The 27,542-nt window shown below is 40.6% G+C and overlaps 6 protein-coding genes across 13 annotated transcripts in view; 4 read left to right on the top strand and 2 right to left on the bottom strand.

Annotated features, from left to right (window-relative positions):
• cyp21a2 (cytochrome P450, family 21, subfamily A, polypeptide 2) overlaps window positions 1-1,301 on the top strand; it is a 5,529-nt gene extending 4,228 nt beyond the window's left edge. For both annotated transcript variants that reach the window (XM_008296507.1, XM_008296506.1), the window contains exons 11-12: window positions 718-821; window positions 915-1,301. In XM_008296507.1, the coding sequence (XP_008294729.1) occupies window positions 718-821; window positions 915-1,168 (358 nt within the window). In that variant the 3' untranslated portion in view covers window positions 1,169-1,301. The remainder of the gene's footprint in view (window positions 1-717; window positions 822-914) is intronic.
• The window catches only part of LOC103368220 (casein kinase II subunit beta), a 22,689-nt gene extending 5,526 nt beyond the window's left edge, over window positions 1-17,163 (top strand). The window contains exons 1-7 of one of the 3 annotated variants that reach the window (XM_008296513.1): window positions 12,078-12,158; window positions 12,584-12,656; window positions 14,182-14,284; window positions 14,381-14,496; window positions 14,584-14,659; window positions 14,736-14,925; window positions 16,293-17,163. In XM_008296513.1, coding sequence (XP_008294735.1) covers window positions 12,585-12,656; window positions 14,182-14,284; window positions 14,381-14,496; window positions 14,584-14,659; window positions 14,736-14,925; window positions 16,293-16,383 — 648 coding nt within the window. In that variant the 5' untranslated portion in view covers window positions 12,078-12,158; window position 12,584 and the 3' untranslated portion in view covers window positions 16,384-17,163. Of the gene's footprint in view, window positions 1-12,077; window positions 12,159-12,580; window positions 12,657-14,181; window positions 14,285-14,380; window positions 14,497-14,583; window positions 14,660-14,735; window positions 14,926-16,292 lie in introns of those variants that run through there. The other 2 variants (XM_008296514.1, XM_008296515.1) reach the window with 2 other exon arrangements.
• Window positions 2,350-6,044, top strand: LOC103368217 (uncharacterized). Its single transcript, XM_008296509.1, has 8 exons — window positions 2,350-2,462; window positions 2,838-3,104; window positions 4,041-4,328; window positions 4,403-4,678; window positions 4,754-5,005; window positions 5,091-5,195; window positions 5,297-5,322; window positions 5,422-6,044. The coding sequence occupies exons 1-8, from the start codon at window positions 2,384-2,386 to the stop codon at window positions 5,545-5,547; spliced, it is 1,419 nt and encodes a 472-aa protein (XP_008294731.1). The 5' UTR covers window positions 2,350-2,383; the 3' UTR covers window positions 5,548-6,044.
• LOC103368218 (uncharacterized) lies at window positions 6,727-9,140 on the bottom strand. 2 transcript variants are annotated; one of them, XM_008296510.1, is made up of 8 exons: window positions 9,026-9,140; window positions 8,508-8,834; window positions 8,156-8,422; window positions 8,013-8,072; window positions 7,745-7,918; window positions 7,622-7,666; window positions 7,478-7,537; window positions 6,727-7,385 (listed from the first exon to the last, which is right to left on the bottom strand). In XM_008296510.1, the coding sequence occupies exons 1-8, from the start codon at window positions 9,123-9,125 to the stop codon at window positions 7,375-7,377; spliced, it is 1,044 nt and encodes a 347-aa protein (XP_008294732.1). In that variant the 5' UTR covers window positions 9,126-9,140; the 3' UTR covers window positions 6,727-7,374. The 2 variants fall into 2 exon arrangements, with proteins under 2 accessions (XP_008294732.1, XP_008294733.1); XM_008296511.1 differs by having other exon boundaries at window positions 7,745-7,915.
• Window positions 10,155-11,818, top strand: LOC103368219 (allograft inflammatory factor 1-like). The gene is made up of 6 exons (XM_008296512.1): window positions 10,155-10,265; window positions 10,378-10,439; window positions 10,603-10,669; window positions 10,751-10,792; window positions 10,941-11,106; window positions 11,330-11,818. Exons 1-6 carry the CDS (start codon window positions 10,247-10,249, stop codon window positions 11,415-11,417), a joined length of 444 nt encoding a protein of 147 aa, XP_008294734.1. The 5' UTR covers window positions 10,155-10,246; the 3' UTR covers window positions 11,418-11,818.
• Window positions 17,164-17,220: 57 nt separating the features above from the next.
• The window catches only part of LOC103368213 (titin-like), a 25,000-nt gene continuing 14,678 nt past the window's right edge, over window positions 17,221-27,542 (bottom strand). The window contains exons 27-32 of one of the 4 annotated variants that reach the window (XM_008296500.1): window positions 26,299-26,478; window positions 21,544-21,924; window positions 20,928-21,050; window positions 20,632-20,739; window positions 20,467-20,547; window positions 17,221-19,020 (exon numbers count right to left, since the gene is read on the bottom strand). In XM_008296500.1, coding sequence (XP_008294722.1) covers window positions 18,991-19,020; window positions 20,467-20,547; window positions 20,632-20,739; window positions 20,928-21,050; window positions 21,544-21,924; window positions 26,299-26,478 — 903 coding nt within the window. In that variant the 3' untranslated portion in view covers window positions 17,221-18,990. Of the gene's footprint in view, window positions 19,021-20,466; window positions 20,548-20,631; window positions 20,740-20,927; window positions 21,051-21,543; window positions 21,925-23,104; window positions 23,963-26,298; window positions 26,479-27,542 lie in introns of those variants that run through there. The other 3 variants (XM_008296504.1, XM_008296501.1, XM_008296502.1) reach the window with 3 other exon arrangements.

Raw genomic sequence — 27,542 nt, 5'->3', positions numbered from 1 at the left:
AAAAAATCCTGAGCTGTAGGAATGCAGTATTTCATGATCTGTGATCACTTCTTTTCCAATTCATTTCTATGGGAGCCAGGGCTTTTTGGAGCCAGGACTAGCGGACGTAGTGATATTGCAGGTTTTTGACACTCCGGGTTGGCTTCATTTTTCAGGGCCAGTTGCTACGTCCATCTTTTATACAGTCTATGTTTTGTGCCAAACAGCAAGCCTGGGTGTTTTTTTTCTCAGGACACTAGAGGGCGATGCAATGCAATGTCCTTCACGCTTTCTTATATGCCAGAGAAACTCTGATTTCCATTGACAACCCCTGTGCCAATTCTATGAGAGTTTTTCTTTAGAGTTGGATCAGTTAGTCTGTGGAGTCTGATTAGTGGTACTATGGCTCGCTCAGTATCTCCTGATTACTGCTGCAACTGTTTCAACAGATGTTTTGTTGGTCACAGATCTTCCAGTATTCTTTCCCATTGTTGTGAGTCTCACACTCAGATTTTTCAGCTCCTCTAGTAATTGTTTTCCATGTGGAGCCATGATGTAGGCATGCAGATAGGAGCAACCCATAGGTCCAAAATTCACAGATCAATTATATCACCACATTCATGCATTTATAGACTAAATCCACTTGTTTGAAAGAACAGAATTTTTTGTTGTTCTCGATATTTTTTGAAGAATATTACTCAAGAACACTGTTTCAGCTTTGCATAATTTCATGTTCAGTATCGCAGGTTACTTCATCCCTAAGAACACGGTCATCATTCCGAACCTTTTCGGAGCTCACCACGATCCTGCAGTTTATCCTGACCCATACAGCTTCAAACCAGGTAACTGCTCCTTGTGCTGGGTGAGGTGCATTCCTTCCACTTGGCCCAGCAGATGAAGTAGCTACTCTTCCTCTCTCTCTTTCTCTCTTTCAGAGCGTTTCCTGAAAGGAGGAGGAGGCTCCACCCGGGCTCTGATCCCTTTCGGAGGTGGGGCTCGGCTCTGCCTGGGAGAATCTGTCGCCAAGATGGAGCTCTTTCTGTTCACCGCTTACTTGCTGAGAGATTTCCAGTTCGTCCCTGCTGAGAGCAAAGCCTCCCTGCCTGACCTGAGAGGAGTCGCCAGCGTTGTGCTCAAGGTCAAGTCCTACGAAGTTGTGGCACGTCCGAGGCCTGTGACTAATCCCTGAGATGCAGCGGCTTGATTACATGTTGTGTATCAGTTAGTATGACAGAACTTTGCATGTACATTTAGCTTCGTTATCTTTCTCTTTGATGCATCCTGATTAAACGTTGGTTTGCTTGCTCATTGTCTAAAATCAAGACTTGTTAGTCTTTGACAGTGAAATTTGGAGATTTTTGTAGAGTCATTTGTCATTTATGTGGAGCTGCGTGTGAATCAAATCTAATTCAGAATGTGTCTGGTGTGTCCAGAGTCCTGTAAAGTGAAACTACTCATAATTTTGCAACAGGAGGAGTGTTTCTCATTGGGTCAAACAGCACCGCCCAGTGGGCAAACACTGAAAATTCAGTAGGAAGCAACAGAACTCACTTTCTGTTTTTCTTTTTTTAATCATCCTCAATATTAGATGACTGGAGGTATTTTGTAAAAAAAAGTGTTTGAATTTCCCACTTTAATTACCATTAAATGATAAATAACAGTGGATATTGAAGTTATGGTGACTTAAACCTCTGACAAACATTTTAACAAACAGTACACATAAAGCATTCATTTGTACAGTGGCCATAAGTGTACAAGTCAAACTTTATTTGTATAACACTTTTCATACAAATAAAGCAACACAAAGTACTTTACAACCATTAAAAATATTAAAAACAAGAAAATCCGTCCCTCCCCACCCTCCATATATACCAGGGGGTGTCCCATCCTGGTCCTCGAGGGCCACCATCCTGCATGTTTTAGATGTTTCTCTCTTCCAACACACCTGATTGAAATGATCAGCTCATCATCAAGCTCTGCAGAAGCCTGATAACGATCCTGATCATTTGAATCAGGTGTGTTGGAAGAGGGAAACGTATAACATGCAGGATAGTGGCCCTCGAGGACCAGGACTGGACCCCCCCGATATATACATATATACATACACCCACACACACACACACACACCATACACTCTCACCACTGAGTAGCAGAAGTGAGAACATAAACATAGGTTTTTGCCCTTTGTCTCTCTTTCTTTCCTCCCCCCCATATCATGGTACGATCTGTATGTGTGAAAACTGCCATATAAGTAAAGTGTGACCGACAAATATAGGTTTCTGTCATGGGACGGTCTTAAAGTAGAAATCCGAGGCCTCATGTCATTTCCTGAAAATGAGTTTTTGAAAAACTTGTGCTGTCAGGCGATTTAGCAAGAAGCAAGGAGGCATGTTTTGAGAGAAGGATGAGTTCCCTTTCATTGTTAGGACTCTGTTTCATTTGTCTTACACGGGCAGCAGCAGCAGCTGGACTTCACTCAAATGGTAATTATGAAAACGTACATCACGTATAAAATGCACACACACATAATGATACGCACACCTGTTCAGTATTTATATTTCTGACTGTGGATTGTGGTAAGGAGCTGTTAGAGAATACTTGTTGTTCTCCAATATTAATACAAGTAGTTTCTAGCTCATATTGTTGCACAAGCTAAAAGCTAAAACACACTAATATCAATTATGGTATGAAAAAAACAAGTGAACTCAGCAGTTAATTCAAACCTTGATGCAGGATTGAAAGCTGCTCAGGTCTATGTGGGTGCTATTTTTTCAGTGTTAAAATAAATATTGTTTTAGAAAGTCAGTTATATTAGAAAATGAAATAGATTTTTTATTTTTTTTTAAATTCGTCAACAGATTATTTGGTTGCCTTACAAGGAGATAGTATTGCTTTGCCATGTGGTACGGCCTCTTTTAAATCCTGCTCCTCCATTAACTGGACCATTGGTGGAGAGTTTGGATCGGTTACTGAGCTGGTGAAGGCTGGAAGAGTGATCAGCCACAGATATGGGCTGCTGAAGGACTGCTCTCTGGAGATTACTCACCTGGAACTCAATGATGCCCGACTTTACTCTTGTGACAGTGGAGCGCTCAATTCAAGTGTTTTGCTTCAGATTCCTACAAGTAAGTGCACACATTGATTCCTTCATACTATTTCTGCCTGTTTCGTAAGAGTGAAATTTTATTTTTATTACTCCCGAATTTAATTTAAAACATGCCCAATTGGATTTATTATTTTTTTTTAAGAATCTAAATAAGATACACAACTGTCACTGTGATCTAAAAGATATCACCATCTGATATCGCCAGTCGATTACTTACTATAAGACAATTAATTTTTGTTTTGCAAGTTTTATAGAAATTTAAAATACGCAAATACGGTATTATCTTGTTAAAATTGTACATATTTGCATAAACTTCCAGAACAGAAATCTGAACATTGGAGTCAGAGTCAGCTTAAAAAGAATAAAATGTTCTTTTTTTCTTTTCTTTTTCTTCTTCTGTGACTGATATACGGGGATATCCTCTCTGTAAAATCCTTTGAAATACATACAAGAATAAAACTTGAAAATTTAGTGTATGTAAGTGTTACTGAAGCGGGGATTTGTGGCTTAAATTATGAAAAAAATAAATACATCTATGCATTTTAATTGAAAACCACCATTAAAAGGTAACATTTTTAACCAAAAGAAACCACCAGTAAAACCCCCCAGTTAATACTTAGACTTGTTAGTGTACATTTTAATTAACTAGTGTTTTTGTCAAACATTTATGTTTTTACTCGTAGAAAAACGCATGACAAAAGCGATGTGGAATAAACTTTGCTCAAAGTATTCCCTACACGGCAGTTAATCACAGAACATTTCTACACCTGTATGTTTCCCTGAGAATAAATCTTGTAATCAATATTCTACATGTTTCCAGAACCTTTCAGTTTCAGGTTAACAAATAACAATAAAGACAGTGATCACATAGCGAAGCAGACAAGGCTTTGACAAATAATGTTGTAACACTTAATGGAAATGTCACAATAGTCTTTTTTTTTTTTTCATTCCCCAGTTACTGAGAAGCAAACTTCTGCAGAGGACACGATAGAGCTCCAGTGTTTCCTTAATATGTTTATAGGATACGTGGCCTGTGACAACAGCACTGGGATACATATCGAGTGGAGCAATGAGGACGGCACACCGATTGAAGGAAACAGATTTGAATTTGATAATCCGTCTGCCTGCTTCTCTAAACTGCTCATCAAGAAAAAACCCACGGACCACCACAGGAAATGGACGTGTCAGCTGAGTCAGAGTGATGTGGTTAAAGCCACCATCAGCTACACGACAACAGTGGAAGGTACTAAAACTGCATTTACACTAAATGAAAGATTAGCATGTGGCCAAGTGTAACCGGTGCTCCCTTTCCCCCAGATGGCCTCGAGGAAGTGTTCGCTGCAGTCGGTGAGTCAGTGTCACTCAAATGTAGCAACACTTCCTGTCTTGGGTTAGGAGGCTGCACACAGTGGGCGATGTGCGTAGAGCGGCAGTGGCGTGACATTTCACCTGATGACCTCCAAACCAACGCCAACAAAGACTCGTCATTTGTTATCGGTAAAGTGAGCGCAGTGCATGCTGGGGACTACCGGTGTTCAGAGTCCACCGGCCAGCAGAGGGCGCTCAGCAAATACAGGCTGCACACCCTTGACGGTGAGTGTGGAAATGCCCAAACAGAACCTAAGCTGTCAGACTTTCAGCGACTAAAATGCTTCTTTGTCTTTATAGTTACTGCAGAGTCCGGGCCAGGAGGGGATAATCTCACCTTGACTTGTGTGCTCACCTGCGCTACAGAATGTGAAACAGACTTCAATTTAACTTTTTCTGGAGGCGTACTAAAAGGCTGGCAGAGCGGATTAATAAAAGCCAACAACACTTTGATAAAGAAGCTGTTTCTGCCAGACTGGTCACATGAGATAACCTGTTCTGTGCACAGAGAAGGAGCTCTGATGGCATCAAAGAAGTGGCGCTCCGTTAACCGTAAGTTTGTTGTTTGTTGCCTTTTATCAGGTGAACTTGCACCTTTGTTTCTGAGGGAAAATTCTAATAATTTGACACCCCTCAGCTCTGCAAACCCCTGCGTGGATAGGCCTCCCTCTCGGCCTCCTGGTGGTTGCCGCTGCCGCTGGACTCTGCATGCACATGAAGAGGGTGCACAACACGAATGCAGGTAATGAATCTGATTGAGGAATCAGGCAACCACAATGCAACCACTGTATGATTCGAGAGTACATTACCAGAGCAACTGATGACTTCCTTCTCTGTTTGCAGCAAATCAACAGTCAAGCATAAGAATGGTAAGAGGAAACACTTTCAAAACAAAAGTGCCAAAAATAAGCTTCACCTTTGGTTGGTGTCGAGGCAGTTTGCCCTAACATCAGCGTTCTCCTTCACAGTCTCATGTTTACGAAGTCATTCAGGATGAGGAACAGCAAAGACGCAGCAAAAGAGAATCCAGCGCTACAGCTGACAGCTTCTATGATTTGCTGCAGTCTATAAACTACAGCGAAACAACCACATGACATCAACACAAGCTGGTGTGTAATTTTCATTTCACCGGTTAAACACCAGTATTTAAGAGAGAATATTTTCTTGTAACAGACAGAAACAGAGATCAGTGTTTATGACTCCTTTTGTCGTGATTGTGCATCTTCCTATACAGAGACATCAGCTGTCTTAGTAAAGTGTTGAGCCACCAAGTGTTGCTAAAGTAGCTTCAATGCAACTTCAAGTGTCTGGAGCTCTGGATGAAACATTGTAGATATCTAATGAGAAGCCCCGAATGGTGCAAGTGATGTCATTTGACCTTGGAAGAATCATATTGTGGATTTCTGAACTGTTTTTTTTTAACTAGGGAGACCAAAATTATAGATATCACACATTCAGTCTAGCTATGAAATGTGATATCTACATTACCTCCTGACTTGTTCAATCTGAGATATCGAAAAAGGACAAATGGGTTACAGATGCAATGAATAATCGATTTTTTGTCAACTATTAAATTAATTGTCAAATGTTATACAGGTTTTGGTCATTTTTATGGAGAAAAATAAAGTCAAAAAACACTCTGATTGCAGCTTCTTAATAAATATTCGTAATTATTTTCTGGTTTCTTTCTTCCTCTGCGACAGTAAACTGAAAATCTCTGGGCTGTGGACAAAACATGACATTTGAGGACATCATGCTGGGCTTTAAGAAACAATAATTGGCATTTTTTGAACAAACAACTGATCTATTAATCAAGAAAATCAGCACATAATTTGACAATGACAATACTCTTAGGTTGCAGTTGGTAGAATTATGGTTCGTCAGACTCAAAGCGTAGCTGTCTAAAAGTACAACCAGTCATAATAATAGATATCTGTAATAAGAAATCCTACTCACATGAATAATAAAATGATGTTATTTTCCTTGTGTGCATTAATATTTGAAGACATGACGACTCCAGACGGAAAGTTTTTATTATTCTTTTTACAATAGGAAGAAGTGAATTACAGATAGAACAGCATTCTTCAAAAGGATTTTCCCTTATTTGGTGTTTGGATCATAGATATGTATAATAAAGGCTAGATGTCTCGTCCGCGCTGCCGGCCAATGGGATCGCACGGCCACACCGGCGGCCATCTTGGTTCAGTCTGCTCGTTCGCCCATAACATTGTGTTGTAGTGGTGCATGTACTTTTTAAATAACCATAACTTGCTCACTTTTCTACCGATTTTCAAACAGTTTGGTTTGTTAGAAACGTCAGAGGTGTATTTATTTGTATTTTTGTAATTGGAATTGTTAACGTTTAAGAAACCAAACTGCTTGTGAATCCGTCACGATTTCAGCGAGAAAACAGTATTTACGTTCGTGCAGATCACTCACTTTCCTTCACGTACTGCCGGTTCGACCAGAGAGCTTCCCTGAATCAAGATGGCCGAAGGGTGATCACGTTCCAAACGCCGCCTTTAGACATCTAGCCTTTATTATACATATCTATGGTTTGGATGATGACAGTGGAGGTCGTTGACTAGTACCTTAGGTTAAAAAAAATCCTATAGGGGTTTAAATAGATTGGGAACTTGTGCCGTAACTTCTCATTCACATCATTTTCATACTCATCAAACCACCCTTACCCATGAGGTCAAGGGTTGAAGCTTTTCCTTGAATTTGTCGCCTTTGTAAAGGTTTTTTGGACTTTTAAGCATGTCTTTATTTTATTGTACATAATACAGATGATTAGATATATTAAAAAAAAAATAAAAGAAAATAAGAAAGAGGCTGTATATTACCGATTTTTACAGAATGCATAAGGCATCTGGATTAGATGAAAAGCATCTTCTTCTTCTTCAGCAGGCGGGACGTGACTAATACTGAACTGCAATAAAGGAGAGAAAACACCTGAGTTCATAGGATAAGGATTAAAATCTGATTCCGTGAGAACAGTTCTGACTTCATGAAGATACTTACAAGTGTACAAGCTGTCATCCTGACTTTGGTACAGACTGTTGGTCCGTACATTTGCAGACTCTGTGAGATTCAAAAATACGTTCTCAGTGACATGTTGAGCAAAGTAATGGTTGGACTAAATATAGCAATAATGAATGAACAAACCTGGCAAGCCTATGAAATCCACACACTCGTAGCCACCCGTAGTCTCTGTAAGAGAAGACAGAGCTATGAGAACACTTCCGGGTTTGTGTGTGACGCCTGAAAGAGCATAAAGACAGATCAAACCTGCGGCGCGGTCTCGATAATTGATGCTCCGGTTCTTAGATCTGCGGTACATGACTAATCCGATCAGTGCAGCAATTATGATGAGCCCCAAAACAATGGAGACCGTGAGTGCGATCCAAGTTTCACCGCTGTCGTCTGTCCTGTTCATCGATGCGACCTCGATGTCCGTCACTGCTGAGGAAGGTTGGAGGCAAATTTAAGCAAACTCAACTCCACAATTAAAAGGCGATTATTGATGTAGCATGCAAAAGACTAAAACCAAACAGACCTGGCTGAGATTGTGCTGTGATAAGCGGAACTGTTGTGGTCACGAAAACGCTTCTCACTTCTTTAGGGAAACAGAAAAGGCACATATGTGTTAAATGTCTTTGTGCTTATAATGGTACCAAATGAAAGAGTTAAAAATCTGACCTTGGACCTGAAGATTGGTGACAAAGCAGCGCTGGGTTTTCCCCAACGTGTGACTGCATCTGTACCAACCGCTGTCCCCGGTGGTCACAGACTGGATAGCCAATGACGTGCCGTTGATTTTCACCCTGTTAGAGTCCAAAGTAACGTGGCTGTTTCCTTTCTGCAGTCCCCAGGAGACATTTTTCTGCCCTGATGTGACGTTCACTGGGCAGCTGAGCTGAACAGATGTGCTGGGTGCTGCAGTCACTGGTGGAAGGCCTTTACAGTCTGCAAGATCATTTGATGCACAAGACAGGTTTAGTTTGCAACAAAAACAGATAAATAAATAAATAAATGAAGAAATCATTTTTACCTTTTACTCTTAAAGACACGTTTTTGGTCAGAACAATGTCCCATCCCTGCCAGATTTCACATGTGTACAGTCCTTCGTCTGATTTTTGTAGCTTTAGCAGATAAAGGCAACCCCGTCCGTCTCCATCAGCTTCCCATTTCACACGTTTAGCATCTTGGCGTTTCTTCGGCCACATGAACATAAGCTCCATCCGAGTGGTGTTTGTGACATGCTTTTTCAATTTGACCCTGTAGCAGCTCTTTGGACCCGTCACATTTGAATTAAAGCATGAGAGACGTACGACTTCTTCCTGATGCCCTGACGCAGTCTCAACATCTGGTGAGGCAGCTTTAAAAACAGGAGAATTTATATGGACATTAATGACAGAAAAGCAAAGCCCGCATTTCAAGATTTAAAGTTCTGATCACAGAGCTACAACTGCAGTATACTGAATGCACCTTTTGCCTACTGACTTCTGTAAAATAAAAACATTATGATTTTCATCTGATAAGAAAAAAAGGACCCAGCGACCTACTCACCTCTGCAGTCTGATATGACAATTAAGAGAATTAACAGACAAAGCTGAAAATAAAATCGCTCCATTGTTTGCGAAACGCAGCGAGCAAACAGACAGGACATCGTTCTCTCCTTGACGTTTATGATAATCTCCCCTATTCTCAGTTCCTTTAGTGATGCAGAAGCATCAACTTGAAACTAACAGCAAAAGTCCCTCTTGTTGTTGACCTGACTGTGTGACCAGCAGTGCCGCCGTGTGGCGAGAACCAAACACTACATCCACTTGATCACAACGGCACATCCGAGTTATGTCTTGAGCTCACATTTGGGTTTGGGTGGAGGTCTCTCTGTGAATTTCCTGAATAATAAAAGTCTAATTTGGGCCTCATAAGCGCGCTATTTCTGCAGACTAATGAGTGTTTCTGCTGCTTTAAAAGACAGACCTGCTGCCTCCGTCTTCCTTCATTAAATTCAGCTTAAATTTTAAGCAGGGGTCACAATTAAAATCATTATCAGTCAATCTGATTATCTTCTCAATTAACTGGTTACTTGTTTGGTCAGAAAAATGTCTAAAAAGTGTTTCCCAAAGCTAAAGATCCTGAAAAAAACATCCTTAAATGGGTTGTTGACTACAACCCACAGATATTGAGATTTCTCTTATAAAGGAGGGAAAAAAAACAGAAATTGTTCAAATTTATGAAGCTGGAATCATTTTTTTTTAGACTTTAATTATGAATAAAATGTCTCAACGCAAAGATATTGAGTTTACTCCCATAAAGGAGGAAAAAAAACTACAAATTATTCAAATTTAAGAAGCTGGAATCAAACGTTTTAGATTTTAATTCTTTACCAGATGTCTCAAACAGATTGTCAGAACTGTTCCTAAACAGTTTATTCACTGACAACTAATCTATAATTGTTGCTGCTCTAATTTTAACTATTGCAGATAAAGTAAAGTTTTTTTTGTAAATATGAATGACACCATATCGGCCTTTACACGCCCTGCATGCATCTCTACGCAGTGCAACATTGGTGTTTCTCTGTCTGGTGAAATTTAAAAGTGTGATATTTCTTTTTTTTTTTTTGCATCATCTCAGTTGACCTCTGTTTGCCGCAGCCTTAAATACAACAGAGGAAGCTCACCAGCCCTAAATGAAACTTTGCCGCTCAACTTCCCCTTGTGGCTCGATTTACAGCTTAGCTTTCAGTGTTGGTCTCACATATTCGCAGCACTGCTCACAGAAATGGCCAACAGCGCTCAAGGTTAGTTAAAACCAGCTTCAAACATTGTATTCTGTATTTTTTTTTTTGGTGGATAATTTATGTACATGGGTTGCTGTTGTTGTCTGATTAGCTGGGTTTTTATTTTCAACAGGAGGTAAAGCTTTTGGTCTCCTAAAGTCTCAACAGGAAGAAAAACTGAACTCTATCAATGAGGTGAGTCGAGCTGATTATCGATATCTAACTGATATTTACGTGGTTGCTGTTAAAATAAGTTTTCTTCACACTGGGGATGCACATAAAAACATGATACCTGTGTTATGCTGATAACAAGATGTGAGATTTATTGATTTCGATCATCTATTTGCCACATTCTCAGGCTTTTCTCACAGATTCACAGTATGCAGAAGAGGAAGACCTGGCCTCGAAGCTTGAAATGTTTAAAAGTGAGCATTCAAGGGGGGTGAATTGTTTTATTATCTAGTGTGCAGTCGCAACTCATGGAATTATATTTCTTTGATTTGCAGAGAAATACATGGAGTTTGATCTGAACGACAAAGGAGATATAGGTAAAACTGTGCCTCTCTTACAGTCTGAAAGTATTCTGAGCAGCTTTTGCTTTCAGTTGAGACTCACTCATGACAAGATGTCTTCACAGGTTGTACACAAGTGCAGTCTTTTAACTTGTTTTCTCTCTGTGAACTATCGATTTTCCAGATATGATGGGATTAAAACAAATGCTGGAGAAACTCGGACTGGCCAAGACTCATTTAGAGCTGAAGAAGATGATGGCAGAGGCGGTCGGTGGTGCATCAAAGGAGACTATCAACTACCACGACTTCCTGAATATGATGCTGGGGAAAAGAAATGCAATTCTAAAGCTGTGAGTATGAAATAATTTGTAGGTGGAGACTCTGGTGCTTTATTTCTGTGAAGCTGCTGAAGGCCTTAAGCCTAAATGAAATTAGACGACTGGTAATGAAGATGGCTTAAACAGCTTAGAACCCCATAAGAAGTATTTAAGATGTCCAACTACTATGTCAAAATCTGTCTAAAGTTCAAAATGATGTCTTATAAAGCGGCTAACAGGGTTTTCTTCGATTTAGGATCTTGATGTTTGAAGGGATGGGAAAGGAGCAAGAGCAGAAAGAAGCTGGACCACCTCCTCGCAAAACTTTCTCAGACCTGCCCTGAAGAAATTGCTCCATACCAGCTAAAAATTACTCTTTAAAAAAAAAAAAAAACTTTATTCAGATTTAAAAATCCTCCAAATGCTTTAAAATTTGTGTCAGCGGGAAAAAAAAATCAATCATATTGTAAAATGTGCAATATTTATGAAGTAACTGAATCATTAGAAAATATGTATTGTTTTAGATTCCTAGTTAACAAAATAATGAAATCTAAATAATAAATCTTGCCTGCATAGGAACTATCATCATGTGTAACAGAATAGTCTGTAAAACATCACTGTGTTTTATATACTTAGGCCACAATTTAACCACCTGACAACATATTTAAAAGGCACAGAGGAACAGTCACAGATCTTGTTGTTGTAAGTTTGTTGGAAATGTATTAAAGACGAATGTGAAAGAAAATGGTGGTGTGGTGCTGCTAAAACTTGTTGTTGTTGTTTAGTATATTGACTGATTTCAGTTCAGTTCTGTGAGAAAAGGTGGCAAATTAGGAATTGATTTAGTGAAGTTCACGCAACATCAATACAGACGGTGTTATATTACTCTCACCGTTATTTAAGTGACTTTTCTCGACCCCCAAATGATTCAATTCAGAATAATTGAGGAATTTAATTGTCAGTACGGGACATGCGCAGTGGGGAGCAATACTTTGACGTTTCCGTTTGACCTGGATGCAGTTGTGAGCAGGGAGAGGACAAACCAGCAAAGCTAACAAGTTTAGGTGTTATCAACACAGAGACGGGTGAGTGAAAGCGACTTTAATAGCCATATACACACAGACAACATCGCGTTTTATTACGTATTGTCGCTACAATAACTAATTTCTACACTATCTGTACTGGAGGCTATGTGTTAGCACGAACGCTAGCTAGAAAGCTAATCAGGAGCTAACGTAGCTAGCAGCTTAGAGAGAAAAAAACTCCACGTAAAGCAAAAAAATTCAATAAACACACATTTTTCAGATGTGTCAGTATTAGTTTGGTGGATGTTTGCTAGAAATAAAATGCTATATGCGTGTTTTGTTTTGTTCTTTTGGTAAAATTTAGCTCACTAGCATTGTTAGCTCGTTACATCTGTAGCTCAAACTAATGAGTTTCAGCTGTGTTTTTAGCCAATCTGTGCAAAAAAAAAAAGGTTCACTGCATCTCTGTGTTGGTTTGTCAGCAGGATGAGCAGTTCAGAGGAGGTGTCCTGGATATCCTGGTTCTGTGGACTCAGAGGGAATGAGTTCTTCTGCGAGGTTAGCCTCATTTTCTGTGTCAATCTTTAATTTGAGAAATGAGAAACAGACTCCTAATATTCAATGCATAAGTTGCACCACAGCCTGCCTTTCATGGATTTCACCTTGTGTGCCAACAGGATGTACAGATGCATGAATTATAACCAGGATGAACAACAGTTTATTCCCTAAGACCGCTGCTTTGCACCTTACACCCGCCCACAGTCACTCATATCCCTCAGTCAACAACACAGACTTATTCAGACTATGTCACTGAAATGATTATCTGATTAATCAATGAGTTCATCAACAGCTAATTTTTCAATCAATTTGCAAATTGCAAGTGCTGCAATTTAGGATATGGGGTGTGGCTCTTAAAAATGCTTTAATTTAATTTACTTGTAGCAGATAGAAGCTTTCATTTGTTTATTAGCCTCAGTCAGGGTTCAAACTGTTGTGTAGTGTCACAAATAATGCAGCTCTCCTTGTGTGATGGTCGTACTTTTTCCTCCAAATCATTCAGCTCTAGCTCAGGCTGCTCATGTTTAAGGATTTACAGCTTTTTATATGGTAGTAAATTAAATATTCATTGTTGATTTCAGTTTGTTAGGACAAAGATTTTGATTGTGTTGTTGAATTTAATTTAATTCAAATATCAGGCCGTGCAAACTAGCTTAGGGAGGCTTTAGTTTTCTAGGGTTTTGTTGACAACATTTCTGGAGCGTTTTCCATCATTGTCCAATACTGTGGTATGTGGCATTTAAAGATGTCACCTTGGATGGTAAGATTAGATGAAAAAAAAAAACAAGGGGGACAAGTTAATGGGAGCACGACTGTCACTTTCAAAACAACAAAAGTAGGCGTTGAGCTATTTTGCTTCCTTCTCTGGCCCCGTGCTGTCTTGCAAGACTAGTGAAGGGTTTGCCTCGTCCTTGTGTGAAACACTGGTTTTAATTACCTGCTATGCCTGTGTGGGGGTGGCCTCTACCTTTTGTTTGTAGCTGTAATTATCTAACAGTGTTAGTCTGGTAATCTGTTTCTGTATGTCCCTTCTTGCTGTTATTTGCATTTACTTTGAATTGTCTTTCAATGTTTTTGCACATAAAAATCTAAATTATTAGTGATGAAATTGCAAATAAATACACTTTTCTAAGTACTAATGTGTGCTATTTGGTGACCTTACATTAAGACTCGTAGGTAAGACCTGTCGACTACGGACACTTCCCTCTGCCGTTTACCATTAATCTTTCCCACCAAAGCACATGCGAGCTTCTTCCTTAAACAGCACTCCAGCAGACATGTGAAAGGAAGAGCACTTAAAATAAAAACACCAGGATTTATGTGGTTAATGTTGGCATCAGTGTCCGATTCACTCACGCAATCCATTTCTAATTTTAACTCCTTACTTTCTTCACTGGCAGCATCTAACTAATCCCGTTAAGCTCTTGTGTAATGCTCCCACATCAGTGTGCTGTGGCAATGTGCTGCTGCAACAGTAATGAACGCCATTAATAGCCTTTGATTATCTTCTGCTGCTGTGTTGTAGGTTGATGAAGACTACATCCAGGACAAGTTTAACCTGACAGGTTTGAATGAGCAAGTGCCTCACTATCGCCAGGCTCTGGACATGATCCTCGACCTTGAGCCAGGTGAGATTTTCACGTAGTAGAAAGTCGCAGTTCCCATTTGAAATAGGATCAATTAGGTACAGTGGTTTAACTTCCTCAATCGCGTTTATTTTGCAGATGAGGAACTTGAAGATAACCCAAACCAAAGTGACCTGATTGAGCAGGCAGCAGAGATGCTTTATGGGCTTATACATGCAAGATACATCCTCACAAACAGAGGCATTGCACAAATGGTGGGCTATTACTAAATCATTCCGGTGTCTGACGTGCATCACGACGAGATCAACGCTAATTTCTCCTTTTTTTTTTGTTCTCTGTAGCTGGAGAAGTATCAGCAAGGTGATTTTGGCTATTGCCCCAGAGTCTATTGTGAGAACCAGCCAATGCTTCCTATTGGTAAGTCTGACTTTTCTTAACTTAAACCTTTGACCTTTGACCCTGGTTAAGTCTTGTCTTATCTCGTCTGATACAGGTTTGTCAGACATCCCAGGAGAAGCAATGGTGAAGCTCTACTGCCCAAAGTGCATGGATGTGTACACCCCTAAGTCCTCCAGACACCACCACACAGATGGAGCTTATTTTGGCACAGGGTTCCCTCACATGCTGTTCATGGTGCACCCAGAGTACCGTCCAAAGCGACCGGCCAACCAGTTCGTACCGAGGTATTTGTTGCTCTCGTTTAACATACTTGTTGGTGTTTTAAAGGTCCCATATTGCGCCGCCTCTTTTCAGCAAATGAATGCAAGTCTCACGTGTACCCAGAATGCGTCTTGGATCAAAATACTGCAAAGACAGTTCATTTCTCGATGACTGTACAACCCCTGGTTTTAGCCTTGTTCTAAATGAGTTGCAGCGTCTGTAGGTTGAAAATGAAGCAGAGCTGCTTCTGCCTTCAGGAAGAAGAGTCTCTGCTCTGTTCAGTGATAGGCGTTAATGAGTGTGTCATATTCTTCTGAGGGATCATTTTAAATGTAATTCTCAACAACTTCACAGCACTACAGTTGTTTTTTCTTTATAATATCAGTATTTTAGCTGCAGAACAGGAGCTTGAAAGTGGCCCTGCAGTGACTGCTGGTTAGTTTAGTCACTACTCATTCTGTTGAGTGACAACAGGAACAGAAAACTACGTAACTGAGAACAGCTTTATTGGGAATTGTTTGTGCTGAATCATGTTTCTTAGCTTTACAGTTTCCACAGAGGTCTAACATGTGATGGGATGTTTTGTGGTTGAGACAGTTAGCAGAAGCAGCTCTGCGGAAGTAAATCAACCTGGTGAACTATGAGGCAGCTGCTCTTTCTGGATGACTCGCCTGGAAGCATAATACAAAGTTTTCGGTCAACAACTGATGGTTCCTCAGTTTCTATGTAGAAAATGGATAATAATTGTTGCTGGCTTGTAAAACTGATGAGCTATCTAGTTGAGAAGAGTTGCTAGGCAGCAGTAAGCATCTTCATAGGTTTTTAAGACACAAAAACATTACAATTTTTTATTTTTTTTTAACCATATAGGACGTTCGAATTAGTAATTACTATTATTTACCTTACACCTCAGTAGGAGTGGGTTATTTTTTTTCAAACATTTCTAGAACCTGTGTAGAAGCAAATGTTTCACAATTTTACTTTTATATTTTTTTCAATTTAAACTTCTTGCTTTTGTGTTTGTACTGAATGTGAAATCTAACTGTTTCACTGGCATGGTGAATTTAAAACAATACTATTAAATGGTCTGCACTTATATAGCGCTTTTCTACTTTTTGCGGCACTCCAAGCGCTTTAGAATGTTTCTCATTCACCCATTCACACACACATTCATACACCAATGGCGACACAGCTGCCATGCAAGGTGCTGCCTGCCATTGGGAACAACTTCGGGTTCAGTGTCTTGCCCAAGGACACTTCGACTGTGGAGGGGCGGGAGATCGAACCGCCAACCTTGAGGACAACCCGCTCTACCACCTGAGCCACAGCAACCTCAGAAAAGCATTTTTGTCCAAAAAGTGATTGTGTTTCTTTTTTTTTATTTTTTCAGGCTATATGGTTTCAAAATTCACCCAATGGCTTATCAACTCCAACTTCAGGCCGCGTCAAGTTTCAAGAGCCCAGTGAAGACAATCCGCTAGAACTCCTCGACTTTGACACAAACAGTGGACTCAGAGACTTTGTTGGTAACAACTCGTTTGAAACAAAAGGATTATATATTCCAAATAAATGCCTGTACAGCTCTTCGAACCCATCTCTGTGTTCAGATCCAGCCGTTTCCTCTCATTTAGCGAACACCTGCCGCTGAACAGGTCATTCTATATTAAACATGTCGTTATTCCTTCATTCCTGATACAGTGTTCAGGCTTAACTGATGTCAGTCCCATCTTTTCACATTTCTCATAGAAAGGTGACTCGACTCTGATCATGAAGGGTTTGCTTTGTGGTTTAATTGCAGCCGATTGAATGTAAAAAGGAAATCTTGCTACCAGCCCTCGGACAGGTTTTGCCTTATCGGTGATAACAGTCAGTCGAGACTTGTGACAGTTAAATTGTATGTAGTCGTGTTGAAGTGTGCTGAGGAACAGATGTTGGAATGTACTCAGATTGTGCTCTGCCAGTGTGTAAATACGATTAGGTGCTATTTCCAAGAACAAATAAATACCAAATTAAAGGTAGGAAGTATCTTAAAAAATGGACCTATGCTGCATTTAAATCCTATTATTGTTCAGTTTTCTTTGTTCCAGTGGCTGTGCTTGATTCTGTAGACAAACTATTTTCCTGATAGTATTTGTAGTTTCATTATTACATTACAATGTGGTTAGATTAGACTTTTTCTCTCCTGTTTAGAGAGCTCGGTGTCGACATGCAGCAACTCTCACTTATAGGACAAACGAACGGCATTAAATATTTATTTCTTACCACGATCTCAGTGTTCTTCTGTTGCGTGCTTCACAGACTGACGGCCCGACAAAATGCAAAATAATGCAGATTTTATTTTTTTCATAAAAAGACAGGGATAAGTCACAAAGCAACAATATTTTCCATTGTCTAAAAACTATCTTTTCTTATTGTGAAATTCTACTTTTTTTTCTCCCTCCCCTCCCATCCAGGAAAGATTGCGGTCAATGTAGCTACAATACCAATGGCTTCTTTTTGGGTTAGAAAAAAAAAAAAAGTTTGCTAACAAACATGCTATCTAAAAAGGGATTCATTTGCTTTCTTCTCTACGAGGAAAACAGCGAGTGACAGAGCATCCTACTTCGACTATGTGGTTAAAAAGGCTTTACAAACTTGGTTGATAACGAATGCAATATTTAACATCGGTGACATCTCTAGTGGAAGCCCGGAAGCCAGCTTGTGTCGAAACATCACAGTACATCAAATCACATGAAACAGTTCCTACTTTACAAATAAATTACTGTATGGTAGAACATGTAAAAAAAAAAAAAAAAGAAAGAAAAAGACAACTTGTGCTCCTGTGAGAGAAAAGCCACATATACCGGGGCAGCTGCCTTCATCTCTTACACGTGTGGTTATCGTGACAGACAAGCTTTTATATTTATTGACCTCACTTGACTGAACATAAATGTACATTTACAATAGAGATGGATATACATACATGGACATTCCTCATACAATCATATGGAGGTCTGTAAGTCTTACAAAGAATATCAAAACCTGAGATAAACAGACCAAAGCTTGTAAAACTTTTCTTATCAACCAAATATGTTCAAAGCAATTCTATAAAAACTGAAACAAAACGTAGGGCTGAGGGGAAGCACTCCACTGTCTTAATTGCGACGAGTTTATTAAACTTGGTGGACTACGAGAGGAAACGAATAAGAACGATTCAGGGTGTCAGGCAAGACCGGTCTTGGAATAGAGAGACCTCGAAATTCAGTAAACAGCACGATGGTAACCTACACTTTAATGAGCAGATGGATATGAATAACTTAAAAACCTCAAATTTGTACAAATACTATAAAAAGCATCACTTCTATAAAATAGAGAAATATTTCAAAATAGATCAATTTTTTTTCGTTCAAAATTTACAAGAATGTGTAGGCTACTGGTTCTTGGCTGGTCGGAGATTTAGGTCGTTTTTTTTTTTTTTTTTTCAGTTTTTAGTACCTGAGATGTGAACAAACTGTCCAGATTTGAGCACAGAATATCTTTGTTCACATAATAACGCGAGGTATGTCATTTCACTTCAAAAAAAAAAAGAGAAAAAAAGCGGATAAAGTCTCCTGAATTAAATAAACAAGTAAACAACAACAACAACAAAAGATAAGAGATCCCTTGAATGTAGTCTTAACGTTCCCCTAGCAGCACCAAGGGAATAGATGCTGATCGTGCTGTCTAAGCTAGAATGGAAACAGTACATTTGTATAAAAACCACTAGGAAAATAAAAGCATTTAAAAGCAAACATAACTGAGATCACGCGACTGGTTTTGAAGCAATAAAACTAAGCTTTTACAACAACGGGATGATATGAGCGTTTGATCCGAGCGCCGTGCAGCCCCTACCTACGATGAAGAGCTCAACTGAAAAAAAACAAAAAAAAATAAACGAAAAAGGATCTACTAAGATTGATCTAGTCAGTTATCATTTGAGGTGTAGATTTATGAGATATTTCTTTCGGGATATGTGTGCGCAAATAGAGCTGGTCACTGTGTGTTGAGTGCTGCACTCCACAAGGGATTTCCAAGGTGGTGGAGAAGGAAGGAGGACGGTCGTGATTCAGTTACAATGCTGATGCTCCGCCGTGCTTCTCCTGCAAGACAGACGGAGAATTTATATGATCTAAATCTGCAAAGTCTAAATTATCGTCTGCATTGGAAGACAGAATAGTTCAGTTAAATAAAAGATTTGGGCTTGTAACCATCCTTTAAATATGAACTTTCAGCCAGCAGCAGATGAGAAGGTTCGACTGGAAATAGGGAAAGCAGCTAGCCTGGCTTCAGGAAACAGCACAACACCTCCCTCACGTTGACATTTTTATGCTGTCATTTGGTACAGATTAAACCAGGGGTGTCGACATCCGGTCCTCGAGGGCCGCAATCCTGCATGTTTTAGATGTTTCCCTCTTCCAACACACCTGATTCAAATGATCAGGATCGTTATCAGACTTCTGCAGAGCTTGATGATGAGCTGATCATTTGAATCAGGTGTGTTGGAAGAGGGAAACATCTAAAACATGCAGGATTGCGGCCCTCGAGGACCGGAGTTTGACACCCCTGGATTAAACAAACAAGTAAATGCCTGATAATCTTTCGAGGTGCAGAGCCCAATGCAGGAGAGATCTGCCTCCTGAAATCCAAACTGTGGCTTCCTGTAGCTCAGCTTTACATTTTTCAAGTGTGACACAAATCTAGAAATCCGCTTCAGACAACATGCTGAATGTAAAATATTGTCTGATTTTCATTTACCAGCTGTAGCGTCACACATTAGATGGATCCACACAGACAGGAGCTCTGCACAGCAGCAGTAGCGACATTAATTACTAAAATCTTCTGCCGTTTCATTGTGATAATGTGTATTATCCTCAGTGTTTATCTGAAAGTAAAAAGCTGAGCTGCACAAATTCAGTTTCTACAGTAACAACATTGGGAACAAAACAGTCGTATTCAGGATGACTCTATCAAATGTAGTTCCTCGAGAGAGTGACTAGATGTTTTTCTTGCTTGTAGGTGGACTATAACGGGGCTGCTGAAATGCAATCTTTGCAGGATTGTAGCAACCACATAACATATCTCATGACTTCAGTAAATAAAAACGAGGCAACAGGCTGAAAATGAAAACACCCAGTTCCTCAGCCTGGAGGTTGCTGCAGTGGATTGAGCTATTATTGGATTGTTGTCACAGCAAAAAATAAAAACTATTTCAAAATTATTTCTGTTTTTGTAAATGACTGTTTGCATAGTTTAATTTGAGACAGCAGAAGTGAAAGGAATTCAGTTTTTAGCTTGAAAAAAAGGAACTATTCTCTCAAAACAGTCTTTATTTCTACTTTCTCTTTCGTCGTGTCCAAACAAATCCTGATCTGACCCCTGTGTTTTGGTTAGATTACTCATTTTTACCGAAACGGTCGAGCCGTTTCCCCATTTTCCAGTCTTTGTGCTAAGCTAAGCTAACCATCTCCAGATGTTGAAGCAGCATCTTCAAAACTCAGAACAAACACTGTGTTGTGTCACAGCTGATGAGTACATACGGTTTTTACCTTATCTTGGTCGTGGTCAGAGTCTGCAGTTATGACGATTCTCTTCTCCACACGAGTCTCTGAAGATCCGCTTTTCACAACCTGTATGTGGCAGAAATACACGCTTTAGTGACATGTAAAATTAACAAAGCTGAATCAGGTGAGAGCACGGTTTGTCCTGCAGACCTTTGAGATGTGAGTGGTGGTGACCGTGGTACCGCTGGTGGTCTCTGAGGTAATGGTCTGGGACACCGTTGTGCCATCTTTGTCCTCGTCCGTCCCGTCAACTGCCACCTGGGGAATACACCAAAGAAAAAAGAAAAAAAAAGGGGGGAGACTGAATAATCATTTCTAAGTGACGCAGCTCTGAGTTTCCACCAAGGAAGGTTCATGCTCATGTTGGAGCTCCGGGCCTGATCCTCCCAAACCTGGCCGTCTAAAGCCGAGACAGATCTGGGCTGAGCAGGTGCTGGAGCCCCTACCTTTGAAGACTCATAGGTGAAGGTCTTGGTCGGGACGATAGGGACCTCTGTGGTGGAGATGCCACTGGATAAGAGGTTGGACGCGGCTGTGATGGTGACAGTCTGGGTCTGCACCAGAGGGGGCTGTGAATGGGAGCATAGCCCCATGAGTGGCTGTTTAACCAGGCACTTTTGCACCTCACAGCAAACATGTTTTTTTGTAAATTTCACACCATGCATTCCCTTTAGCCATTTGATTTTCACCAACAGCCCTTTGTTCTCACCAAATTATTCTTAGAGTTTTTTCCCCCTCCCTTCCCACCACCAACCATTACAAAAGTAAAAGAGTGAAAATTTCAAGGCGTAAGTGGGTTGGAAAGATGAGGAAAAAGTGAATGTGAACATTTTTGTGGCCGAGAAGAGCGTGCTAGTGTCACAGCGACCCGTCACCATGGTGAAGAACTTGGCACACCACTGTGCAACACCTCTGCAGCATCCTGGGTTACAATCGCAAAGCATAATCCACACTTATAGTTTTGATTTGTCGTGGTGCTGCAAAGGGGTGAGCAAGTGTGGCAGCAAGATGTCCAAGCAGAGAAAAGAATCAGCACCACCCTCGAGGGAGTCGGGAGGCTACCTGGAAGCAGCGTATGACCTGTGGACCATCGCTCCAGAAATAGGAAGCTGGGGAAGATCCAGCTATCCCCCCCTCCGACTCTCCGCGACACGATCCTTCTTCCTCCCGCGTCTCGTCTAAAGCTTTACAGGAGGGATCAAAGGAAGGAGGCAGCTGTGCCATTTCCACCTCTACGACCGGCACCGAGGTCGCGTCAAAAACTACGACCTCTTCTTCGCCCGACTCCTCCTCAATGGGAGCGATGTGGGCTTCGACAGCGTCCGGCTCACTCTTGTGGCTCACAGCGGGACTGGGTTTGCCTGCAAAGCCCAAATTACTGCTGGTTTCCTCGTGTGCTGGCTTTGTCTCTGAACCATTGCAAAGGGGACTAATGCACATGCTCTAAAAAAGAATAAAATAGTCACTATGTGATCATGGGCTCCTGTTGATATTATATTACATACATTAAAATCAGGTTTCAGAGTCAGTGTAATATGCAGCTATGTACATTATACACAGAGTGCAGGGTTTATGAGGTGCTACAGATACCAGTAATGATCTGATGATGACAAAATCAGCTCAGTTTTAAGGCCACGGCTAAACAAAGCAATGCAGGCCATGAACATAACATCGGCCACAGTCTCAACCAGCTACAGTAGGGGACCAAGTCTAGATGGATAAGGAATACAGATTGTACTGCATGTTGTATCAATAAATGTAGTTTGGTGTGAATTAGAATTAATCCGTGTAACTCCAAAATCAGCCAGTGGGGTTAAAATCAGAGCTGGAAAGTCTAAAAACAGAAATAATTGACAGATTTTCAGACAATTTTTGAATTACTCATCTGTGACCATCTGAAAAACGTAAAAAGAGAAAAAAATTTAAGCTTCAAGATTGTGGTATTTCATCAAAATCATTTCATCCTACATGTCAGGATTTGCAGTAACCACACTCTGCAAAAAAAAGAAAAACTCTGAGCTCTTCTGTGCAACGATGAAGCCGTCGTTAACTGAGCTGTGACCAACACTTAGGCCACAAAAATTCAGGGATTTTCTAGTTGAACTGAACTGCAGGCTGTGTTTACACAGAGTATGGAAACAAGCTAAGATTCAATGAATAAATAAATAATGTGAAGAATAAAATATCAATAGTATGAAGAGAAAAATGGTTTTATAATATATTTGTGTAAAATAAAATGTAAATGGAAGCTCAATTTTGTTTGTTGTTTGTTATTTACGGTATTACACCTTTCGACATACACGCCTAAAATATATTTTTGAGGTCTGTCTACTGCTAGCTATGGTTGCATTGTTTCATAGAGGTGCAGGACTTTACGATGTAATGAAAAATGAGCTCACAGTGAGAAAAAAAAGAAAAGAAAAAAACACCCAAAAACAACTGCTTGGTATTTAAAAAGCCTCAACGGATTTTCTTGTGCTCAAATTTCAAGAGTGGGGGGGATTACAAATACGACTTATACAACTAACCATGCACTTGCACACAATGTAGATTCATTTAGAGACATTCTGAGATTTAAATGACAAAATCCACCTCCTTGAAAGGGAAAAAAAAAACAATCATATGAGCTGTATATGGAATGGCTTTTATTCTTTGGTCAGATTTGATTGTCAAAAAGTCATGCAACAAGGAATCTCTTTGCAGCTGCTACATACTGCCTTGCAAAAATACTGGTGAAGGACGAACAGGTCATGAAGTATTACAATAAAGCTGCCTCATGGTTTCCCAACACAGGAAGTATGATACTGCAACAAAGAACATAGATAAAAATCCCCAGAAACAAGACTGCTGCTGCTGCTGCTGCTGCTTTCTAGTGCATATTTCATGTGGAAAAAAAGTCACAGTGGTCAACTTTGTCCTAAAACTACTGACAATAAAAACGTACCTCAAACACGTGTATAAAAGCAGGCTCAAAGTGATACGGTCACACATTAAAAACCTCTCGATAAAAGTCAGCCGTTAGGAAGTATCGGTTCCTCAAAGTCCAACAGACATCACAGAAAACAGTTGATTATCATTTCCAGTCCTAATCAGTCTTTGGAGAACAGGTCTGTTTCTGGTTTTAGAAACCAGGTGGGGAATTGTGCTGAAGTGGGGAAACAAGGAATCAAAGTCTTGTTCAACAGGGAGGAAAAAAAAAAAAACCGGCAGCTTCTCAAGTGGTGCAGAAGGATGAGAGATGAGGAATGCTGGAGTGATGTTGCAGAGGAGGCAAAAAGAAGGAGGAGGAGGAGGAGGAAGGAAGGAGCAGGAGAAGAGAAAGCTAGAGGTTGATGGGTGGATGGACTAGGTGCGGTCTCCGTGGCTCACATTCACACCTGTGTAGGGGGGGGAGGTTTCCGCAGGTCGAGACCTCGAGGCCCCTTCAGCTGCGTTTGGAGTAGAAGTCGAGCAGGGGGCCGCGCGGGAGGCGGATGACAAACTGAGGGGGAGGAGGAGGAGGAAGGAAGAAGACATGAGAGGGGAGATACTGTAGAACTGTAGAGTCTGCAATGACCCACAACTATCTAAGCCAGAGTTGTGCAACTACTGATTATCAAAAAGATAAACTTGTGAAGATTTTGACAGCCATCTTTGTGTCCAGAGCATGGAAATGTCAACGTTGCATGCATTTTAACATGCGTTCTGTATGTTTCCATGTCCAACAACTCACTTTTGTTTTGTTTTTTTGAAAAGACAGTAAATCATCCACACTTGCAGGATTTTAATTAAAGTGACAGGTCTATGTAGGTCTTGGAGATTTTTGTCCGGCAAGCTCAAATAACCAGCATAGCCAGAATATCTTGAAATTTCAGTTTGAGGATGTTAAATTGTCTCGTTAAGTGGAGTGTTGTTTGGATCTGCTGCATAGCAACAAAAGCGACGCGATTTAATTCCCCCCAAAAACAACTGTGATAAAGGTTCCGTCTCCTTTAGCTATACAGCACTAAACAAAGCTTGGAATCTACTTTCAGATACCTAAATGTTGAATATTAAATGCTGCCTTCTTTTCTTTTTAACTTTAATAAACAGCTTAAAGCAGGATCCAGGGATGTTGCACCATTTACTACACAGTAACGTCATCTGAACCCTAAAACCCCCTTTGGCGAGTTTAAAAGCCATGTTGTTTTAATATAATTTTATATTAAAAACTGCAAAACAAATGGTGAGATTTTGAACTTTCCGACAGTACTTGAAACAAGTGATGTGAGGTGCTGTCAGAAAACTGAACCACATCTAAGCTTAAAACTGTTGTACTGCAGCCAGATCATTTTATTGTACGTGTCATTTTAAAAAATCACCAAAAGCAAAACTTTTGCACCAATCAGATCCTGTCAAAAAGCTGCAAATTTTGCACTCCTCACTGCAACTTGGAACCCATTCAGAAATTTTCTGGGACCACCATTTTTTTTGTCCAAACTTTATTTACACAGCTGATAGGAGACACGTGTCATAAAACATTTAAAATAACAGAAGTAAAGAAGTCTATGTGACCTCCAACCTCCCTAAACAATCACAAATCTTAACTAAACCCTGGCTGCAGCTTATGTTTAATCACCTCTTTCATTTTTAGTTCCTAAGAACCAATTCAGTCAAAAACAACATTTCGTGCAGCGAACATGAACGTCTCTGACAGCAGTGAGTTGTCAGACTTTCGTCAGTAAAAATCTGCTTCGACTGAAGGTGAAACAGAATCATAAAGCAGTGCCGCGTTGCTGACGGCCAACAGCAAGCATTGTTTATTCTGTTTCACGTCCTCACTGGAAGCTGTCCGTTAGTTTTGCTTTGATTTCGACCCTAATGCATCCTGACAATGTGATGCGTTTGGCGGCATTAGTCTCCAAATGTAAAAGTGCTTCGTGTCCAAGCAATCACGAAGCACTCGATGCAAAAAAAGCGTGCAAAGTGACCCTCAGCAGATTCCACTCGTTTATTCATGCCGCCGCAGCTGCACAACTGGACTGGAATTGAACTTCACTGAAGGGCTTCCATACAAAGCATTGGAACTACAACTAATAAAGGCAACATCGTATTAGTACTAGAATCATCTGTGTTATTGTGAACTACAGTGATTGCTGATACAACTGTGAATGAGGCCTTGTCTCTTCATAGAAAAACAACCAATGCTCAGAGGAAGCAGCAGCCAAACGAAAGGGTGAAAGCAACATGGAAAGAAAGTGAGTAAAGGGGAGGAGGGGGAAAAAAAGAACAATGAAGGAGGGATGGAGGAGAGGAGGGAAAAGAGGGAAACTCTGCTCAGTGTCAGGAACGTGCAAGACTTCATGAAAGTCTTTTAGTCATGCAGTAAATACTCAAAAGTCAGGTCGAAGTCAGTCATGCAACATGTCAGGGATCAGCGGCATCTGATGCAGGTAAGAGCCAGACCAAAGACCTGCCCCGAAGATGCCTCGGTCTTTTAAGTGACAGAACAGACCCTATTCAACAAGTCCAGCGGCATTCTTCATACACATGCATGTGCTGCATACCACATGCCATCGCCTTGAACAGGACTTGTACATGCAGACACAACGTTCAGACTGTCAGAGAACCAGGAATGACAGCTGGAAGAGCCTGAGTCCCTCCTCTATCGGTTTCTTTATGCGATAATTACAAAACCACTTTCACCATTCAAAGCAACTTTTTGTTTTTTAAATTCTCAAACACAAGAAGGGTCAGGTTCTTCTGTTCCATACTAAATCTCTGCTCGCTTTAGTATAGTCATAACATTTAATTTGATTGATTTACCACAATTCTGACTAAATTCACCCAAAGACTTACCCCATCTGCGCTGGGCAGCGGCTGGCCGTTGATGCCCAGGGTGCGGAACGGGGAGTGCGTGGACAGACGCTTGTCCCACTCGCTGGGCTTGGTCTCCGGGACGGCCTCCATGAAGTTCCTCTTCAGCTCGCTGATGCTGGCGTGATGCCTGAGCAGGTCCTCCTGAGGCTTATCGAACTCCTGCGTGGAAGGAGAGTCGATACGGGCGGGAGGCATCGTGGCGAAGGAGAGGGGAAGGGCGCAAAGAAGAGGACGACGGGGACACAAGTGGAGCGAGGAAATAACAAAAGTGAGAGTTGGATGGGAGGGGAAGAGGATGATGAAGGATATATTGGGAGAGATTTACAAACAGGAGAGAGTAAAAACAGAAAAACACAGTTAGATTATGTTGCTGTTTGTGTTCAACTTATTGCTTGATTAAGTAAATAAGCAGAAGCAGGGTTAACAGGTGATTCTAAAGGAGTATCAATAATGATTTCTTGATCAGCGACTCCTTGTCAGAATGCCAATCAAGTCCGACAGCTGATTCGTTTACGACAGAAATGCTGAGAGGGAGTCGGTGTCGTCGTTTTTTCATCAAAGTTCTTTGTTATTCGGGGCTCTACAGCACAGCGTTAAGGATCGATTTCATTGCAGCGAAACAAGGTCAGTAAAACAAGGCTGCAAAATCAAAGAGCAGGAGAGGAGACGACAGCAGACAAGTCGAAGAAGATGGAATCCTGTTCATTTAAGACAAATGAACACAAGCAAAACAGTAGAAGCACGGATTTGGCAACATTTAGCACCAAGTTGATCTTTATGGACGGATGCACGACAGCCGTCATCCAAAACACACTGCAGGCAGTTTGACTGCTAATTAAGGCCTATTGTGGTGCTAAAGAGCAACTTAATGGTAAGTGTTTTCTCAAGCGTCATTTCTTTCGTACAGAACACAGCGAACATGTTGGTTTGATTCTCATTTCTGCAGCCAAAAGACTCGTTTGTGTAATTGCTGAGAAAGTGCAATGCATCACTGACAAGTTAGAAAATGAGATGGAGGTAAACGGAGCGAAAGCAAGAACAGGAGAATACTGATGAGAATAAACACAGATTACATGAAAACAAAGCGGAGCTGCTCGTGAAAGCCGGCATCAAAAGCTAACAGTTCTTAGCTCATGAGCCACATCTCAAGAGCTGAGGGACAGTTTTAACCCTCAGAACCCCAAAATATAGCTGCTTATTGTATATTTCATTAACTTTGTATG

Source organism: Stegastes partitus, unplaced genomic scaffold (genome assembly GCF_000690725.1).
Source record: "Stegastes partitus isolate 25-593 unplaced genomic scaffold, Stegastes_partitus-1.0.2 Scaffold1132, whole genome shotgun sequence".
Lineage (NCBI taxonomy): Eukaryota > Metazoa > Chordata > Actinopteri > Pomacentridae > Stegastes > Stegastes partitus.
The sequence above is the reverse complement of the archived record's forward strand: the minus strand, read 5'-3'. Positions and strand labels throughout refer to the sequence as shown.